General features: G+C 46.2%; 2 protein-coding genes across 2 annotated transcripts in view; both read left to right on the forward strand.

Moving 5' to 3' along the window:
- LOC108709092 (myosin regulatory light chain 2B, cardiac muscle isoform) overlaps positions 1-16,296 on the forward strand; it is an 84,571-nt gene that overhangs the window by 14,138 nt on the left and 54,137 nt on the right. The window lies entirely within an intron of this gene.
- LOC121400486 lies at positions 9,017-15,118 on the forward strand. Its single transcript, XM_041583651.1, has one exon. It carries the CDS (start codon positions 9,834-9,836, stop codon positions 14,301-14,303), a length of 4,470 nt encoding a protein of 1,489 aa, XP_041439585.1. The 5' UTR covers positions 9,017-9,833; the 3' UTR covers positions 14,304-15,118.

Here is a 16,296-nt window from a genome sequence, read left to right on the forward strand (position 1 = left end):
CTAAGATGTACTACATACAGTGACACAGTGCTGGTGCCCCATTACCATTTTGAATAAAGTGTGAACAGGTGAACAATGTGGGCAGTTTCAGTCTGGGTTTCAGGTGTTAACAGTACAGGGCTTTAGGGGTGTGAACAATAGAGGTGTCACAAGTGTGAACAACGCAGGGGGGTTAGTCTGAGTTTGAGATTTAAACAATGCAGGGGCCAGTTAACCTCTGTATTGATACAATCAAATTCTTACACATGGTAAGCAAACACAGCAGGTAGGTGGGGGGCCACACAAGGGGGGTCTCGGGCTGCCAGATGGACAGCCCTGCTTTAGACTATGATGATATTCCTGAAATTCCATACTCCCTACTTTGTAGCAACAGTTTGGGGATATATATATATATATATATATATATATATATATATATATATATATATATATATATATATATATATATATATATATATATATATATATATATATACACACACACACACACACACACATATATACAGTTATGGGATCCATTATTCAGAAACCCGTTATCCGGAAAGCTGCAAATTATGGGAAAGTTATCTCCCATGGACTCCATTTTAATAAAATAATTCCAGTTTTAAAACCCAATTAGGTTTATTTAATGTTTCAATTATTTTTAGGTCGATTTAATGTTTAGAGATCCACAAGACCCCTTTTCCGGAAAAGCCCATGTCTTGAGCATTCTGGATAACAAGTCGAATACCTGTATGTGTGTGTATATAAACAGTATATATATATATATATATATATATATATATATATATATATATATATATATATATATATATATATATATATATATATATATATATATATATAGACCGCAACCGTTCTAAAACTTGATTATGTCTCTTCCTTCCACTTACATTTTACCCCCTCTTTCAGGCAAACATTTCAACCATTGTGCAACAGAAAAACGCATTCTTTTGTCATTTACTGATGAAAAATGGCAAAAGAGAAAGTATTTGAGATATTCTGCATACTGTAAGTGTTAATTGTCTTGTGGGCAAAGAATTAATGACATTATGAAATATGGAAATGTGTGGAATCATCTCACTATTGTCTGTTAACAAGTTGCAGCAACAGCAAAATCTTTTTCGTAAATAGGATCCATATAGCCTGCATGTGCTTCCCAATGTCTGGCCGGATTTAGTATTTGCCTGTGAACAGAATGATAAAATGTAGGCATCCAGAGACTGAAGTGTGTGTGCTGCAACTTAGGGAGTTGGTAAATGTGCACCGAATGTATATTAGAATAAACAAGGCTGCTTCTGCCATGAGGCAAGGTGAGACCCATGCCTCAGACGGCAACGAGCGACTAGTTACAGGGGGCGGCAAAAAGCCGCCTCTTGTAACTTTAAGAGCCGAACTTCCGTGTTTTAACCCGGAAATTCGGCTCCGCTAGTGCAGAGAGCGTTGCACCATTGCGCTTAATGCACTAGCGATACTGTAACCTTAGACCCGCTCCGACGATAATTTTTAAGCGCGGATCGGGAGAGGAGGGGGGCGGCGGCAGCCACGGAATCGGCGCTGAGAATAAACTATGTACATTCTGTTGAATTAAACTAACCCCCAGCATTATGCTTATAGCTGATTACCCAATTACATTATTTACAAATACAGGTGGGATCCGTTATGCGGAAACTCATTATCCAGAAAACCATTACGGAATAACCATAGACTCCATTTTAATCAAATAATTCAAATTTTTAAGAATGATTTCCCTTTTCTCTGTAATAATAAAACAGTCCCTTGCACTTCATCCCAATAATTAACAATGAATTCTCATTGCTGGCAAAACAATCCTATTGGGTTTATTTAATGTTTAAATTATTTTTAGTAGAAAGTATATGGAGATCTATATTATGGAAAGATCCAGAAATACCCCAGGTCCCGAGAATTCTGGATAACAGGTCCCATACCTGTACATAAAATGAAGTCAGTAGATGACAATTAGTCGTTGCTGTCATGTTTGGCACCCAAGCTAAGCTCCCTGGTCACGGCTATCACTTCTGCCGATAACCGCTGCCTTTCAACTCGGGAGGAGCCCTCGGCTAATCGGATCCCGCCAGGTCTTATTTGAGAGAGGAGCAAAGCTAACGGTTCTGGACAAGCAAAGGGGCACGATCGTCTCACCAGGATACTGGAAGGAAGAACACCATCCGACGAGTTGCCGGGTGACTAAATCTCCCCAAATCTTTGCATCTATGGTCAAGCAGCAGCCTTATAGATGTAGTAAAATGGCAATTTACTGTCTCCCACCAACAGCCAAAGGGTATTGAAATTTGTTCTGGATTTCTACTTTTCTTACAAATTTCAGCTGAATATAGTGTTTAGTTAACCTCTGTTATTTAACTGCTTATCTTCCACAAAGGCCTTGTGTTTTCTTGCTGCGGCTCCACATACAAAACACGCCTCGTAGCCTTTGATCTATTCAAAAGTAAATATTGTGCTTTCTGCCTAAGCCTGAACTGTTAATTGACTAATTGCAGTTAGTCGTTTCCCATGGGAGTGTGGTTTATAAAAGGAAACCATTGAAATCAGATCCCGGTTCTAATGTCACAATTAAATAATGATGTGGTACTGTGTTTGGCAATATCTGAGCCTGCATTATTCCAGAAAGAATGAGAGAGCTCATTTGCTCTCCAGTCCGTGACCCCAGCTGCCAGGTTACTGTTTGATCATGGCTTAATCTCGCTCCTAACATGGTCACATCGTAAGGGATCATAGACACGCTGCCTGTAAAAAACTTCTGATATCATTCTCTTTTTACTCAATGCTTTTGCTTCAAAGGAAATTCCAGCCCACAGAAGCTTATTGTCTCCAATATAATCTGCAAAATGTGTCACTGTATATATATATATGCTGCTTTCCACTACATTTTTTTTACTTGATGAGCAGATTAGATGGTCTATAACAACATTCTAAAATCGGGCCATTTCCCATATACTGGTTCACTGTGTAACAGAATAATATCACTTTTTATTGAAAAAATATACTTTATTATATATTATTCATAAAACGTATAAAGAAAAAACAAAGACTTTACATGAATCTCTGCTCACAAAACTCTTTTCAAACTACAGTTCTGAAGTGAAGAAGGGGTATTGGAGTTAACTGGCCCGCACCTTTATTTTCACATCAAGACACAATGGGATGGATGGAAAGAAGGAGAGGGGTTACAGTGGCATAAGTGGGGAAGGGGGATGTAGGTGGCATGGAAAACATGGAGTCGGCAGCCATGGGGGGGAGTGGGTGGGGAGTAGGTAGGCGATAGGGGATTGCAATGCACCGGGAGCATACAATGTTTTTTTGCAGGGGTCCCAGCACACTTTAGTTACTCCACTGAGAGGGTGTTTAGTCTTCTTTTTCCTTAAGGCTGTCCTGGAGGGTGTAGTCCTGAAGCAGACTGAGAATCAGCCTGGAAAACAACAAAACATCCTTAACACAATTCATATGCACCAGGCTTCCATAATTGCCCCTTCCGTATGGGTGCCCTGAAACAGTCCATACAACACAGGGTGGTGAGTAAGAAAGTTCCTGGGCACACAGATGTTTCCCCATGGATGATACCAATGTCAAACTGGGGTGCCACCTCAAGAGTGAAGTCGGAGGGTTGCCACGGTCCACTAGAGTGAAATTCCGCCACACTCCATTCATTTCTATGGGATTTTTAATATAGGTGTATTTATCAAAGGGTGAACTTTCACTTTTACCCATTGATAAATACTCTTTTAAAAATCCCATAGAAATGAATGGAGAGTGGAGGAATTTCACTCTAGATGACCATGGCGACCTCTAACTTCACTCTTTTATAAACATACCCCTATGGGTTTTTTGTAGCCAAGTGCTGGAGACATCATAAAAATTTAACTGCTAACTAGCTAATGAAAAACTCCTTTGATGTAGCTACAGTATATATGACTTTTGTGAGTGTTCTTTTTTCCGTTTCTTTGACGTATTTTTTTTTGTAATTTATCAACAAATGACATACATTTCCATGATGTGACAGTCAAGAGGTTACATAAGAAAACAACAATAGAGATATCAGACCAAGACGTAGGGGGCCAGAAGTGTAGGAGTGCAGAGAGATTGGTGGTGTCCTGGCTGATGCACGAAGCATGTGTTTATGTGCATCTTCCCTGAGGATTGGGTCACTGACATAACAAAGGAAAACAAAAACTTATCTGGAACTTTAATAAGAATACCGGGCAAGCAAATACCAGGTGTTTGAGTAGACACCTTTTTGAACCATTAATTTACCCTCTGCTTCTCCACCTAGAACATACTTCCAGCTTCCAGAGCAGCCTAGTACCAAAAGGTATCATGCTTTACAGACCATTGGGGCAAATTGGAATTTCTGGGATCAAAAACATACCCTACTCTGACAGCCTCTGCTGAGACATTGGGCTGGATAGTCTGTTGGAAGGTTTTTGCTGAAATCTATAGTAATTTAACCTCTTCCATCTGTAACCTAATAAATGACAAGCACAATCTACCAGCAGCCGAATGCTTACTCATGGCTTTCCATTTCCTCTCTTGTTGCCAGTCACTTCGTGTTCCTAACGTAGTATTCTCAGTCCTGCTATGTTTATATTATATGATTTCAATGTGGTTGGGTGATATCATTTTTGGGTAATTTTGCATGTTTAGAGATGGTAACATTAACCTTGTACTTAGCTTACCCGAGGGTACGAGAACTTTGCAATAATGAACCCAAATGGCTTGGGACAGACTTGAACAAGGGTATAAGTTCAGCCAGGAGAACTAAATCACAGCAAAATCATATTTGTAATTTTTTTAAAAATGATAAATTTATATATACAGGTATAGGATCTGTTATCAGGAAACCCATAATCTGGAAAGCTCCAAATGACAGAAAATAATCCAAATTTTAAAATTATTTTCTTTTTCTCTGTAATAATAAAACAGTACCTTGTCTAAGCCTTGATCCAAACTAAGATATTAGGAAGCAAAACCAGCCTATTGGCTTTAGTTAATGTTTAAAGGATTTTCAATTAGACTTAAAATGATACTGACACTAAAAAACTACTTTTTAAAATACAAATGTACATGAAAAGTTACCTATAGGTCATGTTGATTGTTTTTCTTTTTTTTTTCTGTTGGTAAATGGCACTCAGGATTTTGGCATCCGGCGAATAGTGCCACGAAAAGATTAGAAGCATTGTGTGTGAAGAACATGTTCTAGAGAAGCTTTATCCTGTAGCCTTTTTCTCTTTGTTTGTCCTGAGAACCCATTGCCCCTCACTCTTTTTCAGTACATGAAATCCGCTTGCATTCTGATTTCATAGACACTTTGTTGTGTTTTGTGGTGGTATGTGTTTTTTTTTAATTTCTTTTTTTGCCCACTGGTATACCACATAATGTGTTTCACTAGGAACATGAGGGTCAAGTTCCTAAACCCAACTACTTACCAACCCACACCCAACCCAACCCAAAATCTTCTTCTGCTTTCATAACCCACAACCAACCCAACACCTCACAGACTATGATAGGATCAGCCATAACCAGCACTATTAAATCACCAAAGGGGAAGGCCTTGCTAGAAGTTGACCTGTTGCCCACCTGAACACTCACCTGGAACTAAACTATTTGATCTGAACCCACCCAAACCCACCTAGTCTTTGGGTCCCATGGGTTTTAATTTAACTCGCTCATCACTTACAGTATACAGAATACACAAGATTATCTGGTATTTTATGTTCCTTTTTTTCCAGAATGAATGAAACCATTTAACTATCTAAGAAATTATTAGAAGTGAGGACATAAGAAATATGAATATTAAGACATCTAAAGGCTACTCTACTCTGCATCTTTACTGTAAACTACATAAGATTTTTCATCAACACTTTTTTAAATAAAAAAAGTCTGACCAAACTAGAATCCACGGTTTGACCTTCTTTATTATTAAAAAAACAAAATTTTCGAGTAAAAACTCGATAAGATCAGACAAAAATCCGAATCGTACATTTTTTTCCAGATTTTTTTCCTGAATCGCTTGTTTTTTTCTGACTTGTTCACGAAAGCCTGGATTTTTAAGATTTTTGTCCGAAAAGGTCGGATTTTAGTGCTAATTCCAGCGTATACCCACCAAAATGTTAAAATAGGATAGGTACCTCTGCAACTGACTTATACACAACCTTGGCAGGTCTGAGATGGTGAATTTTAGGATTTGGGCTTTTTGCTGCATCGGGCTTTAATGAATCTAGAAATTTTTTTATAAAAATTCGAGTTTTGCCCCAAAAAGCCAGACTGGAGTTTAGTAAATAACTGTCGCGATCGCCGCCCGGAGTAGGTCCAGGAGCTATGGGCGGCGCGTCCTCTCCTGCCGGCGTCGCTCCCAAAATGGCGGCGGCCATGGCCGCCACGTGGGTAAGCGGCGCCGGCGCGATGACGTCAATGACGTCAATGGCGCCAAATTCAAATAAAAACTCCATCTAGACGCCAGAATGGCGCCCAAGAATAGGATTACTTCCCTAAAGTGTATCCTGGGTTTCCTGTGTGCCTTATTGCCTAATCTTGTTCCTGACCTGTTTCCTGACCCTTTGCCTGGACTTTGGACTTTGTTGATATCTACCTGCCTGTGAACTCTTGCCTGGATCCTGACTATTCTTTGATTAACCCTTTGGACACCGCGACATTGTTCCCTCAAGAGGGCTTCCTCCTTGATCCTGACTACCTCCCTGGAGGGAGCTCCCGGCTCCCTGACATTATTCTTGGGCCATGGATCCTACTGAGGAAGCTACGCCTGATGTTGGTCGAGCGCTCCGCGGACTGGCATCCCGCATGGAGGAATATGAAGCCCAGCAGTACCGCATAGGACAGGCACTCGATACCCTTCTCTCCCGAGTGCCTCCAGCGCCTCCTGCTTCCCAAGCGGCTGCAAATCCTCCCATGGCGGACGTCTTGTCTAGCACAGGTTTCTCGTCTGGTGAGCCTCGTATTCCGCCTCCTCCTCGCTTCAGTGGGGACCCACAGGCCTGCAGAGGTTTCGCTACTCAGTGCCAGATCCAGTTCGAGTTTCAACCCTCACACTTCCCCAATGAACGTTCCAAGGTGGGGTATGTGATGTCTCGTTTGGTGGGCAAACCGCTTGAGTGGGCAACATCTCTTTGGGAGAAGAATTCTCCACTGACTTTTGATGCCAAGGCTTTTCTTCAAGCATTTCGTACTGTGTTTGATGCCCCGGGTCGGGTCACTAATGCCCCTTCTCGTCTTTTGCAACTCCGGCAGGGTAACCGCAGTGTCAGTGACTATGCTATTGACTTTAGAACTTTGATGGCTGAAACTTCCTGGAATGACGATGCCTATAAGGCCGTATTCTATCAAGGTCTGTCTATTCGCATTAAAGATGATCTTGTCTCCAGGGAGTTCCCTGACCTGCTGGAGGATCTGATCGCACTTTCTATTAAGGTGGACACTCGGCTCAGAGAGCATCAAGTAGAGAGGGAACGCTGTAAAAGATTTCAACCCCTGCTGGCACCTCGCTTCCAGAGACCTCTCCTGCATACTCCTGCTACTCAAGCCTCTCCTTCTCCCCCAGAGGAACCAATGCAAGTTGGAAGGGCTCGTCTATCCGAACAAGAAAGACTCCGTAGACGAATGGCTGGCTTATGTCTGTATTGTGGCGGACAGTCTCATTTTGCGAACTCTTGTCCGGTGAAGCCCACGAGTTCTGTTCCCCGAGGTATTTCTAGGGTAACTCATGTAGGGGGCACTACTCCGAAGTCTCAAGAGAACACTCACAGGTTTCTCCTTCCATTACAGATTCGCCTAGCCACTAAGACAATTGTCGGCTCTGCGTTCATTGACCCTGGAGCTGCTGGGAACTTCATGGACGCTCAATTCGCCAAACACATGGAAGTTCCCTTATTCCCATTGTCTACTCCTCTCCTTGTCACTGCCATTGACGACAGACCCCTGGAGGCTGAATTCATCTCTAAGACGACTGGGGAATTGCCTGTGCAGGTTGGGACGCTGCATAAAGAAAGACTATCGTTCCTAATTATTTCCTGCCCATCCGTTCCTGTTGTCTTGGGTCTCCCTTGGCTGCGCCTGCATAATCCCACCATTGATTGGTCCGCAGGACAGATTTCCCGTTGGAGCCCATTTTGTCAGCAGCATTGTCTTCCTGCTAAACCCCTCCAGAGGGTGAATATCTCTTTGTCAGATCTGAAGACTCTACCCCCCTTTTACAAGGAATTCGCTGATGTATTCTGTAAGAAGTCTGCAGAATTCCTTCCTCCACATCGACAATACGATTGTCCTGTCGATCTCCTGCCTGGAACCATGCCCCCTAGAGGTCGTACTTATCCTCTCTCTCCAGCGGAGACCACTGCCATGAAACTGTATATCCAAGAAAATCTCCAGCGGGGGTTTATTCGCCCTTCTACTTCTCCTGCCGGGGCTGGATTCTTCTTCGTGGAAAAGAAGGATGGAGGCCTACGTCCTTGCATCGACTACCGGGGTCTTAATAAAATTACGGTTAAGAACCGGTATCCCTTGCCCTTGATTGCCGAACTCTTTGACCAACTGAAGGGGGCTAAAATCTTCACTAAGTTGGATCTCCGTGGGGTGTATAACCTTATCCGCATCCGGGAAGGTGACGAATGGAAGACAGCATTTAACACTCGGGATGGGCACTATGAGTACCTCGTAATGCCTTTTGGTCTCTGCAATGCCCCCGCTGTCTTTCAAGAATTCGTGAACGACATTTTCCGGGATCTCTTGGGAAAGTTTGTGGTCGTGTACCTTGACGACATCCTGATTTTCTCCAAGGACCTTTCAAGCCATCGTTCCCAGGTGAAGGAAATACTCTCTCGTTTGAGGAAGAACTCTCTCTTTGCCAAACTGGAGAAATGTGTGTTTGAAGTGTCCAAGATCCCTTTTCTGGGTTATATCATCTCCCCAGAGGGTTTCGAAATGGATCCTGTGAAAGTGTCTGCAATTCAAGAGTGGCCCCTGTGACCAAAACCCCCTTCTACTGGCCCCATTTTACCCATAGTTTACTGACTAGTACACATACAATCCAAGATGGTGGTTCTTTGTTCTACTTTCCCGCCAAAAAGCTTGAAACAAAGGAGCTCCCAGGATTGCCCTCCAGAAGAGCTGGACAAACCCCTCCAAGGTATTTCCCCCTCCCCTCATGATGCTGCAGGGCCCCTGCCAATCAGACCTGCTTGGGTGGGGTTAACCAGAAGCAGGGCCGGCCTCCCAGCCAATCAACCCTAGGGGGTGGGGAAAAGGGCAGGGTCACCAGATGCAGGGTATAAATACCAGGGGGAAGGGGGGAGAGGGGTTGTTGTTCGTCTGGGGTGTAACCTGGCTGCGGCAGGTCACCCTCCTCTGCGGTTCCTTGGAGTTTATCCTAGCTGAGGCAAGAAGACTCCCTCCAACAGTTTGGATCTCCCTACCTCCCAGAGGACTGTTTATACCTGGATCCCCTCGAGGTATGGTTATTCTGTGGATTCACCCAAAGGCACTTTGCTCCTTACCCCTTTGAAATTGCCCAAAGGAACTCCCTGACTTTGGATTTGGATTGGCCTGGAGGGCGTGTGCATCTTGGAGTGGATTGCTCCAAGGGAGGCTCTTTATTTCGGACCAGGAGTGTTTTGGGACTTGGGGGAGTTCACATGCTAATGCCGTGTTCCTGATCTACTGTTTGTTGTATATCGGAAATAAACCCCTGTGTAAACCCCTCTTAAAGGTGTGGTATTTCCCGGTGTGTGCTAGTTGGTCATACGTCACACGTTACGTGACATTTCTGGTGGCAAGCGGTGCGGATAATGGAAACTAGCACATCAGGGAACTTTGCAAACCTTACAGCTCAGGAGATTACTGAGCTCAGGCTACCAACGCTGCAAAGGCTCTGCCACACATGGGGTATTGACACAGTGGGAAAGCGGAGACAGGAACTCATAGAACTTCTCACACCCCATGCTCTACCTACCCAGGAAGGTGATGCCCAGGGTGACCCAGAAACCCCTGAGGAGGGAGAAGAAAACTATAATTTGCACCAAGATGCAGCTGGGGAACCTGAAGACAACACCGTTACCTTGTTTCAAAAACACCTTGCTGCTATTGGTCCAGGGCTGACCCCAGCAGAACGGCTAGAGGTATTGCGCCTAACTATACAGGGAAATCAGCCTAGGAACTTGAGTTCTGGGCCCACAGCAGGCCCAACCATTGCACGACAGCCAGTTGTGAAACTGACTCATGCTGCCTTCCCTGCCTTTGATGAGTCTAAGCAGAGCATAGACAGCTTCCTGCGCTCTTTTGAGGCCTTGTGTGAGGACCACCGGGTCCCTCAGGATGAGTGGGTTCTCGTGCTGGCTGGTAAGCTCACTGGTAAAGCTAATGAAGTTTACCAGGAAATACCATATCCCCAACGGGCAGATTATGGGGAAGTACAGCGCATTCTTCTAGCCAGCTACTCCATTACGCCTGACTCCTACCGGAGGACTTTCCGCAACCTGCTTAAAACTACTCAGGACACCTATCAGGACTTTGGCAGTAAGCTGCAAAGGGCATTCCGCTATTGGATACGTGGTAACCAGACCTTCACACTGGAAGACTTGTGCCAGCTCATTCTTAAAGAACAGTTCCTTGAGAGGTGTCCCTGTGAGGTGAGGGAGTGGGTAAGTGACCGTAAGCCACATACCCTACAGGAGGCTACCCAGCTAGCTGATGAGTATGTGGAAAACCGTATTCAGGCCCGCCCCCTTAACCTTGCTACAGGGGCACTGGTTAACTCCCGTGGCCTAGACCGTCCACAGCCTCCACGGTCCAACCCTATATCTAATCGTACCCCCTCAGCACCTATTCGTGCAGCCCCACCCCGGACCTGTTTTCGTTGTGGATCTCTGACCCATTTATTTTCAGCATGCCCTTTGAATCTCCGCCCTACCCCATCAGGGCCCACAGGAAAGCTCCCTGCTCCCCGACCGATTGCTGCTATCTCTTCACCAGAACCCAATATCCGCCAGCAGGTTATCCAGACCGTGCGACAGCATACCACTGACACAGCGGTTGCCACATCCAGCCCAAGAGAGGTAGTATCAGAGGAATACATTGTCATGGGGATGGGCTGGGGAAACAATGGCCAGCCAAGAAAGCATGTACTTCCTGTCCTGGTCAATGGGAGACAGGTAGAAGGATTCCTGGATTCAGGATCTTGTATTTCCCTAGTGGAGCCCCATATTGTCCCTGCAGATGCAGTGGTTCCTGGTAAAGCTGCCCGCATTGTTCTGGCTGGTGGGCACAAACAAGACATACCAATAGCACAAGTCACCTTGGATCTAGGAGATGGACCATTCACCCACCAAGTGGGGATATTGCGACAACTGCCTGCTGAGATCCTCCTTGGCAATGATGTGGGCCATATTCAATGCAGCCTCTCCCGAGATATGAATGGAACCAGGCTTGAAGCTACAGATGCAGCACAAAAGGTAAGAGAACCTGCGGCTGACTGTGACAGACCCCCTTCCCTTGACTTACTCCACCCCACTACCTTTAGGGAAGATCAACACACTGACCCAACTTTAGAGCGTATGCGAAGTGAGGCAGGAAAACCCCCTAATGAGCGGGGGGAACAGATTGTGTGGGAGCATGGGTTACTCTATAGGATTGTGAAGGGGGACCCTGACCAGCCATGGAAGTGTTACCGCCAACTTATAGTGCCTCAGAGTTACCGCGCCCAGCTTCTTCATATGGCACATGAGATTCCCCTAGCAGGACACCAGGGCGTTACCCGCACCCAACACCGTTTAACCCAAAATTTCTACTGGCCTGGTGTCTCTCAGGAAGTGACACGGTACTGCCGCACATGTGACAGCTGTCAGAGGACTGGCAGGGCAAATGACAAACCCAGGTTTCCCCTTTGTCCCTTGCCCATCATTAGTGAGCCCTTCCAACGGGTGGCAGTTGATCTTATTGGGCCCCTCAGCCGGCCAAGCCGTTCTGGGAAACAGTATATTCTCACTGTAGTTGATTATGCCACCCGATACCCAGAAGCGGTAGCCCTGCGTAAAATTGATGCTCCTACAGTGGCTGACGCCCTAATCCAGATTTTCAGACGGGTGGGCTTCCCTAGTGAAATCTTGTCAGACCAAGGGCCCCAGTTTACATCCCAATTGCTTCAATGCCTGTGGCAGCGTTGTGGGGTCAGGCCTATCCACTCATCCCCATACCACCCACAGACAAATGGTCTTTGTGAGAGATTTAATGGGACACTAAAGTCCATGCTACGGACCTTTGTGGAATCGGGTGAGAAGGACTGGGAGCGTTATTTACCCCATTTGCTGTTTGCCTATCGAGAAGTTCCCCAAGAATCCACAGGATTCTCTCCCTTTGAACTGCTGTATGGTCGGAGGGTCCGTGGCCCCTTAGATTTACTCTGTGAATATTGGGAGGGGGCCCCACAATCCCAAGAGGTCCCCGTCATCCCCTATGTGTTAAAATTCCGCCAGCGTCTGGAACAAATGATCAGCCTGGCACATAACCACCTCTCTGCAGCTCAGCAAAGGCAGAAGGTGTGGTATGACCGTAAGGCCAGGGAGCGCAGGTTTGTGGAAGGAGACAAGGTGCTCCTCCTAGTTCCCACACGGCATGATAAGCTCCAGGCTGCGTGGGAAGGACCCTATGTGGTGACCCATAAGCTTCATGATACAACATATGTGGTAACCCCTCCCGATGATCCATCCCACTATAAGACTATCCACATAAATATGATGAAGCCCTATCACGTAAGAGAGGATATTGTTAGTGCCATCTGTAGTCTCCCAACTGAAGATACAGATGACCCCCCACTCCCCAACCTTATTGGAGAGGTCACTCCAGCCAAGGGTATAGACTCAGTCACCATAAGTCACCACCTTACCCCATCTCAACAAGACCAGCTTTGTCAAATTTTGCATTCCTTTTCTCCCATGTTTTCTGCCAACCCAGGTTGCACCCACTGGGCTGAACATAAAGTAGACACAGGAACTCAGTTACCTGTGCGTAGTCCTGCTTATCGAGTGGCTGAAGCTGTTCGGCCCGAGGTGAAAAGTCAAATAGACGAGATGCTGGCCCTTGGGATTATTACTCCTTCCCATAGTCCGTGGGCTTCCCCTGTGGTGCTGGTGCCCAAGAAGGATGGGAGTACCCGATTCTGTGTGGACTATAGGAGACTCAATGACGTGACAACCACCGACGCTTACCCAATGCCCAGGGTAGATGAGCTATTAGATAGGCTGGTAAATGCTAAATATTTAACTACCCTGGATCTCAGCCGTGGTTACTGGCAAATTCCCCTTGCCCCTAGTGCCCAGGAAAAGTCAGCCTTCATCACCCCATTTGGTCTGTTTCAGTTCACAGTAATGCCATTTGGCATGAAAAACGCCCCCGCCACGTTTCAGCGTCTTGTGAACAGGCTGCTGGACGGAATGCAGGACTTTGCCCAGGCATATCTGGATGACATAGCTGTCTTTAGCCAGACCTGGGAGGAGCACATGCAGCACCTCCAGCGAGTGCTGACACAAATTCAGAATGCTGGGCTCACCCTTAAGGCAGAAAAGTGCCACCTAGCTATGGCCGAGGTACAGTACTTAGGACACAGAGTTGGGAGTGGTCAGCTCCGCCCTGACCCTGCTAAAGTGGAGGCAATTTGCCAGTGGCCTATACCTAAAACCCAGAAGCAGGTATTAGCCTTCTTAGGAACTGCAGGTTATTATCGTAAATTTATTGCTAACTATAGTACTATTGCAAAACCCTTGACAGATCTGACAAGCCGCAAGTGTTCTCGAACCATTGTGTGGACCCCAGAATGTGAATCAGCCATGAACACTCTCAAACAAGCCCTGGCTAACTCCCCTGTGCTGGCTGCCCCAGACTTCTCACGACGCTTCCTTCTGCAAACGGATGCTTCCAATTTTGGCCTTGGTGCTGTACTTTCCCAAGTTAATGGCCATGGGGAGGAGCATCCAATTGCCTACCTGAGCAGAAAGCTGCTCCCTCGAGAGGCTGCCTATGCCACTATTGAAAAAGAGTGCCTGGCAATTGTATGGGCCTTACAGAAGTTGCAGCCCTATCTGTATGGCAGGGAATTTACTGTTGTTACAGACCACAACCCACTCAGTTGGTTACAGAGAGTTTCAGGAGTCAATGGAAAACTGCTGAGATGGAGCCTCCTGCTTCAACAGTATAACTTCACCATTCAGCACAGGAGGAGAAAAGAGCATCACAATGCAGATGGCCTCTCCCGACAGGAGGACTAAGAAACCAGCAGTGGTTCCTGAGGCTCTCCCTAAGAGTGGGGAGCCCCAGAGAAACCACTTGTTCCCAGGAGGGAGAAATGTGACCAAAACCCCCTTCTACTGGCCCCATTTTACCCATAGTTTACTGACTAGTACACATACAATCCAAGATGGTGGTTCTTTGTTCTACTTTCCCGCCAAAAAGCTTGAAACAAAGGAGCTCCCAGGATTGCCCTCCAGAAGAGCTGGACAAACCCCTCCAAGGTATTTCCCCCTCCCCTCATGATGCTGCAGGGCCCCTGCCAATCAGACCTGCTTGGGTGGGGTTAACCAGAAGCAGGGCCGGCCTCCCAGCCAATCAACCCTAGGGGGTGGGGAAAAGGGCAGGGTCACCAGATGCAGGGTATAAATACCAGGGGGAAGGGGGGAGAGGGGTTGTTGTTCGTCTGGGGTGTAACCTGGCTGCGGCAGGTCACCCTCCTCTGCGGTTCCTTGGAGTTTATCCTAGCTGAGGCAAGAAGACTCCCTCCAACAGTTTGGATCTCCCTACCTCCCAGAGGACTGTTTATACCTGGATCCCCTCGAGGTATGGTTATTCTGTGGATTCACCCAAAGGCACTTTGCTCCTTACCCCTTTGAAATTGCCCAAAGGAACTCCCTGACTTTGGATTTGGATTGGCCTGGAGGGCGTGTGCATCTTGGAGTGGATTGCTCCAAGGGAGGCTCTTTATTTCGGACCAGGAGTGTTTTGGGACTTGGGGGAGTTCACATGCTAATGCCGTGTTCCTGATCTACTGTTTGTTGTATATCGGAAATAAACCCCTGTGTAAACCCCTCTTAAAGGTGTGGTATTTCCCGGTGTGTGCTAGTTGGTCATACGTCACACGTTACGTGACAGCCCCTACCGTTGAGCACTAAGGCAATCCAGAGATTCATTGGTTTTGCCAATTACTACCGGCAGTTCATAAAGGGATTCTCTTCTCGTATTGCTCCTATCCTGGCCCTCATCAGAAAAGGGGGTAAACCCAGCTCATGGCCCCCGCCCGCTATAGAAGCTTTTCAGTCCTTGAAGGATGCCTTCACTTCTGCTTCGGTTCTCCGCCATCCTGATCCGGAGTTACCTTTCTTCATCGAGGTAGATGCTTCTGAAGTTGGAGCTGGAGCTATCCTGTCCCAAAGACATCCCTCTGATGGGAAACTGCACCCATGTGCATATTTCTCTAAAAAATTCTCCCCTGCTGAACAAAATTATGATGTAGGAAATCGAGAACTCCTGGCTGTTAAGCTTGCCTTAGAAGAGTGGCGTCACCTCCTTGAAGGTTCCTTGATCCCAGTCACGATCTACACGGATCATAAAAATCTTGAGTTTATCCAATCTCTCAAGAGGCTGAATCCCAGACAAGCAAGGTGGTTTCTCTTCTTCTCTCGATTTAACTTTGTCTTGACTTTTCGCCCTGGCTCCAAGAATCGGAAAGCCGATGCTCTGTCTCGAAGTTTCACTCCGGTGGATCGTACTCCTGAAAGACTAGAGCCTATTATTCCTCCTGTCAAGATCATCGCCTCTTTGTACCCTCAATTTGCTGATCAAATCCTGGCTAGTCAATCTGCTGCCCCTCCTGATACTCCCATTGGAATGGCATTCGTACCTCCTGAACTTCGTCTGCCTATCCTGCAACAGACTCATAGTTCCAAGCAGGCGGGACATCCTGGTCCTGCTAGGACTCTTGAACTTTTACCACGTCTAGTCTGGTGGCCGACTATTTGTAAAGATGTCAAAGACTTTGTTGCTGCTTGTACCGTTTGTGCCACTTCCAAGTCTAGCCATTCTCACCCTAGCGGGTTACTACAGCCGTTGCCTGTTCCCTCTCATCCTTGGACGCATTTGGCAATGGACTTCATTGTTGAACTTCCTCCCTCCAGTGGGAACACCGTGATCTGGGTTGTCATTGACCGCTTCATTAAGATGGCCCACTTCATTCCTCTACGGAAGCTTCCATCTGCAGTGGAGTTGTCA

This window comes from Xenopus laevis, chromosome 2S (genome assembly GCF_017654675.1).
Source record: "Xenopus laevis strain J_2021 chromosome 2S, Xenopus_laevis_v10.1, whole genome shotgun sequence".
Lineage (NCBI taxonomy): Eukaryota > Metazoa > Chordata > Amphibia > Anura > Pipidae > Xenopus > Xenopus laevis.